The sequence below is a fragment of the Thermobia domestica genome, chromosome 13, assembly GCF_964235325.1.
Source record: "Thermobia domestica chromosome 13, izTheDome1.hap1.1, whole genome shotgun sequence".
NCBI classification, from domain to species: domain Eukaryota; kingdom Metazoa; phylum Arthropoda; class Insecta; order Zygentoma; family Lepismatidae; genus Thermobia; species Thermobia domestica.
Window position 1 is genome coordinate 169,506,041 of NC_137466.1, and position 15,490 is coordinate 169,521,530.

General features: G+C 34.4%; 1 protein-coding gene across 2 annotated transcripts in view; it reads right to left on the reverse strand.

Moving 5' to 3' along the window:
- The window catches only part of mTor (serine/threonine-protein kinase Tor), a 144,408-nt gene that overhangs the window by 89,071 nt on the left and 39,847 nt on the right, over window positions 1-15,490 (reverse strand). For both annotated transcript variants that reach the window (XM_081736855.1, XM_081736854.1), the window contains exons 14-18: window positions 14,883-15,028; window positions 12,921-13,057; window positions 10,768-10,965; window positions 9,082-9,249; window positions 6,838-7,206 (exon numbers count right to left, since the gene is read on the reverse strand). In XM_081736855.1, the coding sequence (XP_081592981.1) occupies window positions 6,838-7,206; window positions 9,082-9,249; window positions 10,768-10,965; window positions 12,921-13,057; window positions 14,883-15,028 (1,018 nt within the window). The remainder of the gene's footprint in view (window positions 1-6,837; window positions 7,207-9,081; window positions 9,250-10,767; window positions 10,966-12,920; window positions 13,058-14,882; window positions 15,029-15,490) is intronic.

Genomic DNA, 15,490 nt, shown 5'->3' on the forward strand with positions numbered 1-15,490 from the left:
TTCTCTATGTAACAGGAAAACAAAAGAAATTCCGGTTATAACGTGAACGTCCCTCGTATGTATGTATGTATATATATATAGAGTGAGTGGATTATTTACCTTGAAACGCCCTTGTAACTTTTAAAGTAATAGGTAATATTTAACGAAATTTTGTAATATGCAAATATCGACATGACATACTTTACGGACATTGTTTGACATACTTTACGGTACCCCACAAATTAAGTGTTGCTAACCCAATATACATTTTTTTATCCCACTACGTCAGATTATTTACATATTTCAAATCTATTGTTAAACGAAAACTTACAATACCATGCTTTTTCTCAGTGTTACAAACTACAGATACTATAGTATGAGAAACATCCAAATGATGGAGACCTGTACAACAACAATAATGCAAGTGAGATGCACGCGCCAATGCACAATCGAAAGTATCTCCGTAACCTAAAATGACCATATTTATACGTATTTCTAACAAGTATGAACGAAGTCACCGAGGATTAAAAATTTTACTTTCTTCAAAAGATTTTAATTCGAAAAAGTGGTTACATAAGTATCACATAGAGGTTTCCAATAAACATAATACGGCATGCAGCAATTTAATATCTCAACCTGTTCCGAATGACAAAATTGTGGGTTTTAATAGATTTTTTAAAAAAAATAACATTACAACAATGGTCTTTGCCAGTTGCAGTTACAAGAATTTCTTCCAATTTCATAATTTTAACTACTGTTGCATCATATCTCCGGAACGCAACGGTTTGAAATATAAAATTGCTGTAAGCGGCATTGTGGTCTTTACGTTTATTTAAACCCATCTATTTAATTAAATATGGTACTTATCTTCGCAATTTCTTGAAATAAAACAATTCGAAGAAAGTCAAATTTTCTATCCCTTGTAACTTGTTCCTACTTGTTAGAGATTCGTCATATCATGGCAATAGTATTCGAGTTTGACAAGGGAACATTCCGATTTGGTGAATTCAATTGCTAAAAATGATTGCTAGCACTGAATTCAGCACCAAAAGAAACAGAGAAAAAAAAGAGAGTGTTTAGTGGTAGACCGTATACAGGGTGGGAGATAAGTGAGGGCAAAAAGTGTGAAGATAGAACGTACAAAATATCTAGAAATTCCATGTAATTTTGAAACGAATAGAGGGATTGAGGTCAAATGTTGGATATGAGGAATGAATATAGAGTTCCACTGAATAGACGTAATGTTAATCATGGAGCACATCTGAAAAGCCGCCATGTTGGAATTAGCGCAAGAAGGATATATGGGAAAGGGGTCATGTGACATTGGCTCTTAACGCACACCGTCTATTGAAATCAACAGCGACCTATACAGTTTGAGACCTCTGTTTAATTGCAACTGTTATGGAACTTAAGAATGGTTGTATGGTTGATACAAAAATGGGGACAACAGTGGGCACATTTGAAAACCGATAAAGACGACAATCGGGCTCGTCAGAGCTGTCTCCGGTATTGAAGCAGTAGTCGACAGGTGTCATGAATACGCCAGGTATTGTTTGCAAATATCCTGTTTTGTAGAAAGCATATCTAATCATAACTTGGAACCTGGTGCTGTAAACTGGAACTGGGTGTGTGATTGCAAGTTAATGAAGTTGTCCCGTTGTCATATTTTGAAGTCAGATGACAGAAAAACGGTGATTGTTACATATTTTACGAAATTCGTATACGGACGGAAGAAAAACACATCCAACGGTTGTATGAGTGAGGTGCAACCATCACGGATAAGGAGTCGATTGAGTTCAACATTCTCCGGTTTCTGCACCAACTTTTTATCTTCATTGGTTTTCCATGAATCAACGAGAAGCAGCAGTTTTATCTGCTCTATAGCAGGTCAGAAAACGTCAGTTATAAACTCTTTCAGGTTGTTGTTGGTGATATTTGCACTTTAACCAGTATATGAACAAATATTGGGTGGATCGGGCATTTGTTGGCTGGAAAGTGGACTCATTTACGCTTGTGGTTGTTCCTCATTCACGTCACCTTTATGACAGTATTAATACATTGCCATAGCATGGAACGCCTCCTGTTACAGAGGTCTTAAACTTTATTGGCCAATATTGATTTCAATAGACGGTGTGCATCAAGAGCCATATGTTACATGAACCTTTTTTTGTATATTCTTGTTGCGCTAATTCCAACATGGTGGCTTTTCAGATGTCCTCCATGATTCAGGTTACGCCTATTCAGTGGAGCTCTGCATGCATTTCTCATATCCAACATTTGACCTCAATCCCTCCACTCGCTTCAAAATTAACATGGCATTTCTAGACATTTTCTTTGTTCAATTTTCACATTTTGCCCTCACTTATCTCCCACCCTGTATACGGTCTGCCAATAAACACTCTCTTTTTTTCTCTGTTTCTTTTGGTGCTGAATCCAGTGCTAGCAATCATTTTCAGCAATTGAATTCACGAAATCGGAATGTCCTCTTGTGAGATACTTTCAACATAGATTAACATGTCTGTCTCTCTTGCCTTATTATCGCTGTAGAGACCTTCAAAATTTGGTGTTTACGGATGTTTCTTCTGTAGCATTCTTAGTTTATCACAATGAACGCTAAACGTGGTATTGTAAGTTTTCTTTTGACATGCAGATTTGAAAAGTGTAATAATCTGAAGTAGTATTTTTTTTTTAAATATAATTTCATGTTGGATTGGGAACACTGTTAATTTAGTGACATTGTAGAGTATGTCAAACAATGTCCCCTTGTTGATATCAGCATGTTTCAAAATTACACCAAATTTTATTAGTTTAAAAGTTACAAGAGCGTTTCAAGATAAATGGTGTCCACCCTATATACGTATTGTATAACACAGGGTTTGCCCAAGTGGGCCCAGCCCGAAAAAACCCGGTGGGTTTTTTCGGGTTGGACCCACCTGAAAAAACCCACCTGGCTTTTTGACCTATTTGTTAGTATATTATTGGTACAACTAAGGTCATCACATTGTAAGTGATTTTTATCACATTTTTGACTTTCCTTGGGCGAATTACAGGCTTTCACGTTAAGGTATACAACAACATTCAACGTAAGTCCTTTATAAAGTTCTAAATGCACTTTTTAAATAAGCATTCTGTAGAATCAACACCAGCAATAGCGTAAAAATTCTTGTCAAATTTAAGAAGCTTAATGCTCGGGGTTCCGAAGACTATGTAACGCTTACTATTTCAAGTGCTGAGTTCAAATTTCCGTACTAGTGCAAGATTTTATGTACACGCCGTGAAAGAAGTGCTCCGGAAATTCCCGAATTAAACGCAGCAGGATCGGAAATGAATACTTCAACAATAAAACTATTTATTTTACGCTTAAGCCTGCCATACGTCCCGTAAAAAACGGGACAGTCCCGCTTTGGGCCCGTGTCCCGCGTCCCCGTAAATTTAGTCGGGACAGGGAAATGTCCCGTATTTTAACTCCGTTCCATTTCTGATATCAATATCGGCTTATTCGAAAAGTGAAACAAAAAATTCTGACATTGGCTGGGAATCCTATAATTAGTGAATGAACAGTACGGTGTTGCATGCAACCGTTTCGAGGAAGTTATTACACCTTCCTGTTCGACTTGATGGCGAGCGAAATTTGCAAAGCTACTTTTTCCATTGCACTTGATTAAAACTCGAATACTCTCCGGAACATTAAAAAAAAAAAAAAAAAAAAAAATATCCTTTTTAGAGGCTAGGGGCACAGAATTGTGCTTTGATCCAGGTCTTAGAAAGATGTAAATCTGGTCCTGACAATTACACACGACACAAGGAGAAAAATCAGCTTTTCATCAGATTAAACTGACGAACGTAATTTTGGCAAATACAGCCATGTAAATAAATATTGCTAAACGCGCGAAGAATATTGAAGGTAGATTGTACCACTGATTTAAATAATTTGCATATTGTTTTCCTGTAAAGCTTTTTTATAGCACATATTAAGTTTTTAAGCACCTTCAGTCTGTACAATTAATTGCAGGGTACGAACAGAGAAAAGCAGCTGCTGCTTAGCGAACTTTCGCCTATTATATTCTTGAAAAAAAATTAAATAAAATGAAATCTTTTAGTCTCACGGTTATGCCTGCTATGCTCAAGGTAACAGTGATGATGAGAAATTAATGAAATGACGGAATGAACAAAGTGGGAGGTAACGTGAGAATCCCGAGAAAACCCACACACAAGGTGTTTGTCCAACACAAAGCTCACTTGGCGCGAGCTGGGATCGAACTAAGAACCCCATGCACTAGAAATGAACGCTCTATCACTGAGCCACCGCGGCCTATTACACTTTTGTTCATAACCAAACTACAGTTCATTGCATTGTGTTGGAAAGTTGAGGGGGGAGGGGAATCTGAGGTATCCCGTATTCTCATGGAGAAAATATGGCAGGTTTATTTACGCTGTAAGATGTTAATTTCATATAAGACATTTTAAAACATTTATTTATTTCATACAACATAAATTGTATCTTTGTTTTAAATTCATAGTCCCCTTTTGGTATTCATATTTGGCGAATGTCAGTCAGGCTTCTGGATGACTTAATCCACATTTGTTCGTTTGTCTGCTGGGCTCCTTCAAGCTATGCGGTTAATGTACGCGTCTTCGGCGTGGGACCCGGGTTTGCTTCCCGGAGGGAGCTCATGTGGTTTGGATTCCACCTTAAGCAGTAGGTCCCGTCTCATATAGCCTCGCTGCTGAAAGGGACATGAAACACCAACTCAACTCGTACGTCTGCCTCTATCACACACACTACAGGGTACAACTTTCGGCCTTCTAAGGTAAAAAAATTTCAGAGTACAAGCACGAGACACTGTAAATTTCTTGTATAGATTTTGGCGGCATACCAACGTAAAATATCAAAATGACGGCCATTTTTTCAAACCAGTGAGTATCCACGCTACGAAGAGCAATTTTCAGTCTTTTAAGTTGAAATTTTGACGGTGGAAGCACGAGATATGCTAAATTTGCTGTATAGATTTTCTCGTCGATTGAATGTAAAATTTCAAAATGGCGGCCATTTTTTTTTTCAAAACAGCAGCGAGTAGAAAATTGCTGCAAGTTGTGACAATGACAATCTTGAAATATAAATCACATTTTAACACTTTTACCCCAAAGACATTGAGATATTTCGAAAAAACCCGAAAAAAAAAACAATTAAACCCGAAAAAAACCATATGGGCCCAGGTGGGTCGGACTTTTTCAAAAAAGCCCGTGTTTTTTCAAACCCTGGTATAACAGAACCAAGGGTTATTCTATAATAATAATAAAACCTGCAAAAAAGAGAAAAAGTTCAATAAACTAGAAATCTCATTTTATCCAGTATAAAACTGAAAATTTCGGGCAAGGCTTCTGCACCCACCAATGACAACGTAACTAATATATAAATGTGATTTCATATTATCTCACTGCAATTCAAGTTAAAACACAGACAAACATCCCCTATATTTGTTTTTTGTCGCTCAGCCGGAAATTAAAGAATAAATTACACGAGTTTTAAAAAGAACAAGAGGAGGAAATGCTTCTTGAATGTATGATGGGGGAAAGGGGGACGAGGAGCAAAAGCCATATATTGAACTATCGAAAAATATACTCGAACAGGTTAGTTATTTTCTAAGTCTTTATATATATATATATATATATATATATGGACATGGAAGAATGTTTTTCCTGGCAATTTAATTAATAAACTAAACTGAATATTACATACATTCTAGTTTTCAAATTCAAAGATACTAATGTTTAAAATTTTATAATAATTGATGATAATCACTGTCTCATTGTCTCAATACTACAATCTCCACAACACCAGGATACATTACAAGAACAGTTTCATCTAATTTAAAAACGATCAAGATAGTACTTTTCTACTTATGAGTACGTATATTATACAGGAACAAAAGAACTGATACACATAGCTAGAAGACAGAGTTTTATCCCCTCTTTCATAGAAAAAAAGAAAAAAAAAGAAAAAAACTTATGTTCACAGTCCTATTTATCACATCAAATAAAACATGAATTCAAACTATTAAAAGTGCTGTTGCATCGAAAATATAGAACAGCACAGTCACGTTCTCCAAAAGTCTTATTAATTACACTGAACTATGTAGAAGTGAATACAGGTTTCACATTGTTCTAGTTCATATGCATAAATGGGTGTTGTCTCTTATTTATCAAAAAATGAGTGGCATAACTGGTTGGTTTGCGGAACTGCGCTGACCAGCACACAAGAATGAATTTCTTTACACTATTTTATCTTAATGATCAATTTTTCTTAACTTATGGCACAAAAAAGTGAATCGTTAAGTCCAAATAAATAAATAATCAAACAAAATTTATTAAAAACTTACACTACTAACTGAATCAACAGTAAACATAATACAAACCATCTTAGGTCTAATGATTTGAGACTTTTCTGAACTTGAAATTGTTATGATGACGTTAATATATACGAATTTGGGATTTAAATAATTAATACTTTTCTAACCAGAGTATATATTTATTTATTAAAATTAAAATAAGTCATAACAAGTTTCAATAACTTAATGTTATCTTTATCAGACGTTAACTAGCAGAAATATCTTCGTAACATCAAATTAATATTCTAATTTGGGATGTGAAAAGAATTTAACAAGAATTTTTAACCACTGGAAAAGAAGGAGATTGACTCTGAAAGCATTTCGAACTGGCATTTTTGAGTACGTGAGTTTAATTATTAACCAGCTTAGTTTTAATTAATATTTACTAATGCCATTAGTTACAATTTCTTAATCTATATACATTCTATTATACAGATAAATAACATCTTTATCATAAAATAGTACTTACCATTACAATCTTGCATGACAGTGTTTCGTAACGTTGGTGATTAATTTTATGTTTCACAAGCACTTTCTGAACAAGAGGAATGAATATTTGATATTTTTTACCTAGCTGAACGACCAACGCACACAAAGTATCCATTGCTGTGTGTCTCAGTTCCGGACTAGAATCTAAAGTCCTTACAAGTGGATGTATAATACGCGAAGCAAAATCTGTGAAATCTAAAGTATCTGCTAAATGGTCAACAGTTTCTAGAGCCATTCGACATACTGCTACAGGACAATCTGCAGCATCAAAAAGTCTCACAATAGGGGGCAGAATAAGGTGTAAATAGTCATCCAGGTTATTTCCAAATTTTTGCAATGCCCCTAATAGCTGAAATAGAAAGTAAATAAATGTATAATAATTGAAAAACTCTTACGAGAAAAATAATCGAAAATACTACAAAACAGGAAACGCAAGTTTTGTATTTCTTTATTGTATACACAGTTACAAGAATTATTTTTGCTGAATAACTTTTAGCGCTTGAATATTTTCTTTTAATGTCTGCTATTCACAGTTACCCTGGTTACAAGAATTATTTTTGCTGAATACCTTTTAGCGCTTGAATATTTTCTTTTAATGTCTGCTATTCACAGTTATCCTATCAACTGACGTAGAATCAAATAATCGACTAAAGAATTTATATGAGAAATGTATATGTTCACTTAATTTACAACTGAGAAAAAATAAACGAAACAAACTTAGAAATAACTGTAACTTATAATCTTAATCACCATTATCTTTACTTCTGCTTATATACACACATACCGACTATATTTTATGATGGTTATTATGTTTAAACGTAACATTAACACCCACTAATCTTTGTTTATGTGCCCTAGGATTCTTATTTTGATGATCATTTTTTCTAATATTATCTTAGCAACCTATAACAGTTGACATTAACTGAGAAATTTTGGCTTCTCAAGATTTTTACGTTATTCTCTTTAATCCTTTTCTACGAAAACACTAATTTCAAAAGTAACTATTTTTTAACAACTGATGGCCACATATACACAAGCTCAAAACTTGAAAACAAAAATTGAAATAAAATTTTTGAGTTTTACGTTCCACGGTTATGCCGGCTAGGCTAAAGGAGACGATGATAATGAAATGGTGGAATGAAGAAAGTGGGAGGAAACGGGAGAACCCCGAGAAAACCCACGCACACGGTGTTTGTCCATCACAAAGTTCACTTGACGCGAGCTGGAATCGAACCAGGGACCCCATGCACCAGAGGTGAACGCTCTACCACTGAGCCACCACGGCCAATTCAAAATTTGCAGATGGCAATTATATGCAAATAAAACAATATAAGACATAGCTATTTACAATTAAATAAGTACGTATAGCGTAAGTCTGCACATGAAAATTAGTAATTACGCCTTGTGTTATTCTATTTTTTGAGTGCAATTGATGAATTTTTGGTGGTTGAAAATACCACCGTCTTCTGAGCCTTTTTAGTTAGGGACGAATACGGATTTGGTAAATTAGTAATAACTATTATACAAATCATGCCATATAGATTGTTCAGTTGGTGAAACCCTAGCAGCAATACATTTCAATGTCGTAGAAAAAGGAGAAGAGTTGAAATCTGAAGGAAACTGTTACTTATATTACTATTTTGATTAAAGTATTTCTCGTCAAGTTTAAAGCTTTGCCTTCTCATTACTTACTAAAACTTGCCCTTAATTTACTGCTAGCTAATATGCACGAAACATGATGGCTGACTCAACCACAGGGAATTCGACAAACTTTACATATGAAGATATGGCGAATTATCCGCACACTTTCACAATCTCCATTTTGTTACATGTTTGAAGTCAGGTAGCATTTTGAATTAATAAGCATAAACATCTGAAAGTACTGTGTAAATTTCATTTTTACCTTACTTAAACTTTAGTCTAAACGTAGGTACCTTAATGAAATTCGTCGTCCCTAAAAGAAAATATAGGCATTTCAGCCATTGTTTCAGAAGATTGAAGGTGACCATGTTCTAATATTACCTGTATCGGTGTCCTACGATATGTACATTAACTGAATGAAGTAGAGCGTAATTTTCTCCTCCATACACCATAAATCTTACTTTGTAGTACAATTATTCTGTACTTGACACTATTCAAAAAATAAATAAATACTACAACTAACAAAATACTTTTTTCTGTTAATATTTATTCTCTTGAAATAGGACACAGAAGTTGCAATTACCTTTACAGTTACAGCTCGATCCTTGCTTGTATCGTGCGTAAGAACTCTTAAGATTTGTGGCATCAATTGTGGAAGATATATTTTGAATTCGGCTCCTAATGCTACAGCAATGTGTTCCACAAGAAGAATTATTGTACTCTGCAGAGGGCTGCTCACAGTCCAAAATTCCTATTTTAGAGGGAAAAAAGTTATTAGTCCAGACGAAAATAATGGAAAATTCCATATATAGTAACATATGACACAAAGTTATTATTATTATTATTATTATTATTATTATTATTATTATTATTATTATTATTATTATTATTATTATTATTATTATTATTATTATTATTATTATTATTAAATTGAATGTCCCTTTTAAATTCCGAGTGATGCTACCTTGGCATCTTGGGCAATTTTCAGCATGACGTCACTGTTTCACCTATTTAATCAATGTATTAAATAATGATCAATAAGTTAAAATCTCTGTAATTTAGCAACTATATTCAATGAGAAGTCAATTTCTGCCAAGCTACATGTAGTCCAACCTTTCACAATTTGGAACATTTTAGTGGTCAATGTTGGTATAGTGACGAAACAGTGACGTCATAATTTTGAAAAATCTTCATTTAAAAATGCACTTTAATAATATTTGCTCTTTCCTCTTCAGCGCCACAGCTATGTGAGACCTATACCTAAAGCTTAATATTGAATCCAAACCACATAAACTCCTATTAGGAAATGAACCCATGTGTACCACGACGAAAGTGATTATGTTAACCATATAGCCACGGAGGAAGCCACCTAATGTAGATGTAACCTGTTTTAGTGTATATATGTTTGGATGCATATTTCATTCTGTTTTACAACTAGACTGCAATGAAAAAAGGAGAGAGGGAAAATAGATACGACGTGAGAATATGGTTGCTAGTAGTACTAAATAATTCTTGTTCAAGCTTTTGACATTTTTCACTTACTCCGTTGTACAATTTGAGAATAGTCGAGCATCACGGTTACAAAAATAAATAAATAAATATTCGTCTCCTGTCACCATTGAGAACTATCGTTCTAAATTACAAGCCCATAGCTGGAAGGGACCGGGAGATTGAGAGGAGATATACTAGTTTTCAATTACCATACTTTTGTATATTAACTTAAAATTTTGATGTGATGCATTTCTGGTTAAATGTTTATAAGATAACCTTACTTGCAACACATTTTGTGTGTGTGTGATTTCCTTCACACAGACGACAAGTCACACAAGAATGAGCGTTTTTAGTTCTAGGGTGTACCATTCTAATGCCCTTATACATGTCATTATTATAAGGAATAGTTCCTCCTCAGATTTCCTAATTACTCTCCGGAACAAATAAGCCTAAGTTAAGCCTGCTACTAGGCTTTTAACTTCTCAGCAAGCACCTAGATTTAAGAATAACAATTGTAACAAATTCCACCTCATTATGTTGAAGGCTTCCGAAAGAATAGTAGTAGTAATAGTACTTGTTGTTGCTTTCAGTGTTGCAGGATTAACTCACGTAGTATCAACTGAATTCGTTCCATGAAAAGCTTAGTTTATATTCACATATCACTTAATTTTTGCAAACTGACAAATTCGTTCATAATTATTAGTTGAAACATGAACAATATACGATAGACAGGAGAATACCTTAAAAAAAAAAAAATCCAAAATTTGTTCATACTTACTTTTATTAATTCGAAAATGTCATCCAAATAATTTCGGATGTGCTGTTTGACTATTGCAATGAGTATTGCTAGTTGCTGGAATAGGAATTCTCTGAAGTTGACATCAGCTGTGCGCACAACATTTAGAAAGCTTGGCATAACTTGTGAAATATACGGCACACATTTAATCCCCAAAGATTTAAAGATAAAAGTAACAGCCTGTAAAATAGAAGAAAATATAAAATTTCTATTGCGTCAAAGGTACGAATATGTGTATCATGTGAAATAAAGAAAGAAACTCTTCAATAGAATAAAAAAAAAAAAAAAAAAAGAGTTTTTTAGTTTTGAAGATTACTTTACAAGTAATATTACGTTAATGTTAAGATTATGTACGTTAGTGCTACGACTAGGAATGGCTCAAATTTTCCGGAATCCGTATTCCGGAATTTTTCCGAATTGCGGAATTTTTCAGATTTTTGTTTCCGGATTCCGGAAAGTAAAACTTCCGGAATTCGCCATTCCATAGTTAAGATTAAGTATGTCACTGACATAAGTATGTATCACTTACGAGAAATCAAACAACAGATATAATCTGCTATTAAACAATTTATATTTTTGCCATATGGTACGTCAGTAAATAACTTATCCCAGCAGAACAGAAACTATCAATTACATTAGATTAGCAATGAACGCCATACTTTTTAATGACGCTATAAAAATTCATTCCTCTCGGAAACGATGCATTAGATTTTACCCTCAAGCAGGGAGTAAGTCCTGAGGGTCCACCTCCCGAAATCCAGATTTTTCTGTAAATTTAGTCTAACATTACGGGTGACTTTACAAATTTAAATATAAATTATCTTCAGATTGAATTTAGACTCCCTCCAAAAGCTTTGAACTCTTCCTGAAATCGATTCCTGCGTACGTACCCTCAACCATATAATTTTGTTCAGTTTGGTGTGATTTATCGATTGCTATACATCTTATCTTTGGACAATATTATAGTTTAACAAAAATTAAAATTTATGAATTGATCATAATTTTGTACGAGGACGACACGAAGAGTCACGAAGAATAACCTTACAAGCTTTCCACAGGCCCCGCCTCCAAAAGGAGCACGTACAAGACAAAGAGGTACAAGACATCAGTTCCAGCTGATCGCTTCCTACTGTCTGAGCTGATCATAATCTGAGCTATTAACTGATGTTCCCACCACGGCACATTACCTTTCTCTCCAAGCTACTCCGGGCTGGACAGACTCCTTAACCATATCAATCTCCGCGCAGCACTGAGCAGAAGATCTAACCCACATCTGCGGTGCTATGGGCAAGAGGTTCCTTTCCCATCTTCGCGCTGCACTAGACAGGAGATACTACCCACCTCTGCGCTGCTACGGGCAGGAAAGAGGTACCTTTCCAATCTCTGCGCTGCTCTGGGCAGGAGGTCCAGACTCATAGAGAAAGGATTATTAGAAACACTTACTCATTTGTAATTCAGTGTACACAAACTTGTATAGAAACTTTTATAATAAAAAGATGAGGGAAAGCCCATGTACCGCTTCCCTACCATATATTACATGGTGGAGACAATAAATTATATTGTCGCCTTACTTATATATTAATAAAATGCTTAATTAGTATGTATACTTCATCAGGTTCATCGTTTTCAGGTTTAAACAGAAATTTCTGTCGGTTTTCTCGAAAACTACGCATTAAGATTTACTCATTCATATCACTTTGTGCAGCTCCATTATATCTATCAATTGGTATGTATATATATATATATATATATATATATAAGTAGTGTGGCTCCATCCTGTTGAGTAACCATCTCGATTGACAAAAAATATTTACATGCTTAAGGTACACAACATAACACAAAATTGTAAATTTATCTCTTTTAAATAGTGAGATATTCTGTTTTAAAGAGTGTATACATTAATTTGTAACACCCTGTAGAACAAGGAAACTATTTCTTCCCATTTGATAAAGAATTAACTATGGACTGGAGTATAACTGAACTAAATACAGTGAATCGAACACTTTTTTTATATATCATAAGACATGATTTCCTTTTACGTAATCCATGTACTAAATATCATGCAGTTGGCTGGAAGGTTTACTCCTTGGAACAAGATTTTGAAAATAACTATTGAAAATAACGGCGGTACTTACCTGAACGACCATGGTATGATGCTGGGAAAGGGTTGGATCACGTATAATTCTCATTAAAGTAGCAATAGCGATAGCAGGATAATACTCTTCCAAAGTTGCTGAACTCATATTCACCAACATTTCACTTGTTGTTAAATCTATAGAAGAAAAATTAAGACGATAATAATACCTGCATTTTTTTAATACAAAATGACTAAGATAAATTAAGACTCACCATTAAAATAAAATGAAGTGCCCACATTCTAACATGGGATTGATACCTGTTGCAAATTAGGCGGGATATGCCTAATTTTATGAAAATTTTTAGCGCCCTGATTTATGTGTAATTGTGACGCATTACACTACGGGACGCTAAATTATCCAAAACACTTACAAAATATACGGCAGAAATTCTTAGAGGCATTTGTAAATTTTGACCTACATGTGTACCTGTGACTGTCGAAATATCGATATGGCTCTATCGCTAAAACTTTTCGTGTTGGCAGCAGTGAAATCAACGCCAATGATGATATTCTTTGTTTGTACTGGTTCAATGGTTCCTAACATCTGTTCAACTAACCGCCAACAAGCTGACGCTACGAGTTTTCTGTTTCGTGTGTTTCTGATTTAAATTTTCATTCATGAATACATGCATTTCTTTCTATTATTCTTAATATTGTACATTGTTCCATGCACAAATTTGGGAATGAGTAACCGGCGATCTGCACATGTTCAATGAGTGTGTTCCGCTTTAGTCTACCAAAAGGTGGCAACCCAATTCTAACATGATGGAAGGAATACTAAAAACAAGCTATACTCATAGAATGTAATAGTTTAATGCTATTTACTTACTATTAAACTAACACTAAAATTAGAATAATACAGAGAAAAGTAATTAACATTGTTGTGACCATACTGATCTTGTCGTACCAGAGTATTCTGCCCAAAGGGACGTTTCAGCCCGAACACACACAGTTTAGCCATTAAGTCATAAAGCAAGAACAGAATGACAAAGTTCCTTTCCTCGTGGTCAAAAAGGTCTATTAAGAATTTCGAGTGAAGGGAAAGCTTGACAATTTGACTAGAGGTACCATGTATACTACAACTGACTAATTGTGATTTCACTACACGATATCCCCTTGCATATATTAATTAATATTTCACAGGTATGATGAATTTTACCTAAGTATAGTTTAACAGTAAAAACTAAAATATCCCACGAAGGAGTTCGCAGGCCTGTTTCTAACGCCAATATTCCCTTTAAGTACTACAAGCCTGAATTAAAATATTGCTAAATACCCCTGCAGAAACGTAACCTGCGAAGATTTTCTACTACATATTTTAATATTATATTTTAATACTTCTACTACATAATAAACTAGATAAACGCCATTCTTCGTACAGGAAAAATATTTAAAAGGTATGTGTATGCCCCATTGCCATATTTTAGGATAGGATGGGTATTTTAAGTAAAATGAAATGGTGATAACCCAACTTGGCTTGAAAGCTAAATACATTTGTTCATTTCCCTCCTTGCTTAACTGCTTCCGTGTAATTTTCTTTTTCTCTTTGGTTGTAAGCCTGTTGCTGAAGACAGCATGCCTGGTTTTCCTTCTTAAGTTTGGCCGTTTCCTCGCTGACATTGTGTGGTTTATATTGATAATGTTAGAAATAATGAAAAATATTTTATGATATGTCACAACTAGAAACGTAGGATAATATTTAAATGTAATAATTACTGACATCGTGAAATTTTGTATTCTCGCTAACCTTCATACTATAAGCATTTTAATGAAAGTGACATGATAAAACCCTAGTTAGAAATATGTACTATGTTTAAAACTTCATGTTAATCGGCTCAGCCGTTTAGCCGCTATTAGATCACAAAGAAGATAACTTTCGTTTCCATTAACATAAATATTAAGTGAGTATCCGTTAGTTGTCTATTTTTGAAATTATTACAATATTAATACTATAACTTACCGTGACTCGTTTCCGCTTCACACTTGGGATCTGACATTGATAGAAGTCCTGTAGCATCTCCTTGAGAATCTATTTGTCCTAAATTCATTTTGTGTTTATATGGATCGAGGGCACCAAGCAATCCTAGAACTCGAATTGTCTCTCTCCTGAAGAAAGAAAAAAATGTTATTTTTACTATGTACTTGTTCTAAGATTTCTTCTTTTTAGTTTTACGTCCCACGATTATGCTTCAAGGCTATGGGGCGGTGATATTAATCATGAACGGAGTAATGGAATGAACAAAGTGAAAGCAAACGGGAGATCATCGAGAAAATACACACACACGGTGTTTGCTCACTACGAAGCCCACTTGGCGTGAGCTAGATCGATTCTACGACTAAAAACATACTATTAAAAAAACTGTTCTTGGAGAACTGAACTATGTATGCATTATGAATAAAACTTCACATCCAATCACACATATAAAATTCCTTGAAACAAAATGCTTGTTTTGGGAACTGCACAGGGTGCTCAGAATTATCTTTACAACTTAAAGTTTAAGTAACTCAAATACTAAGTTACATATTCAAAGGCGGTTCTCTGTACATGATACAGAAACCCTTAATGAC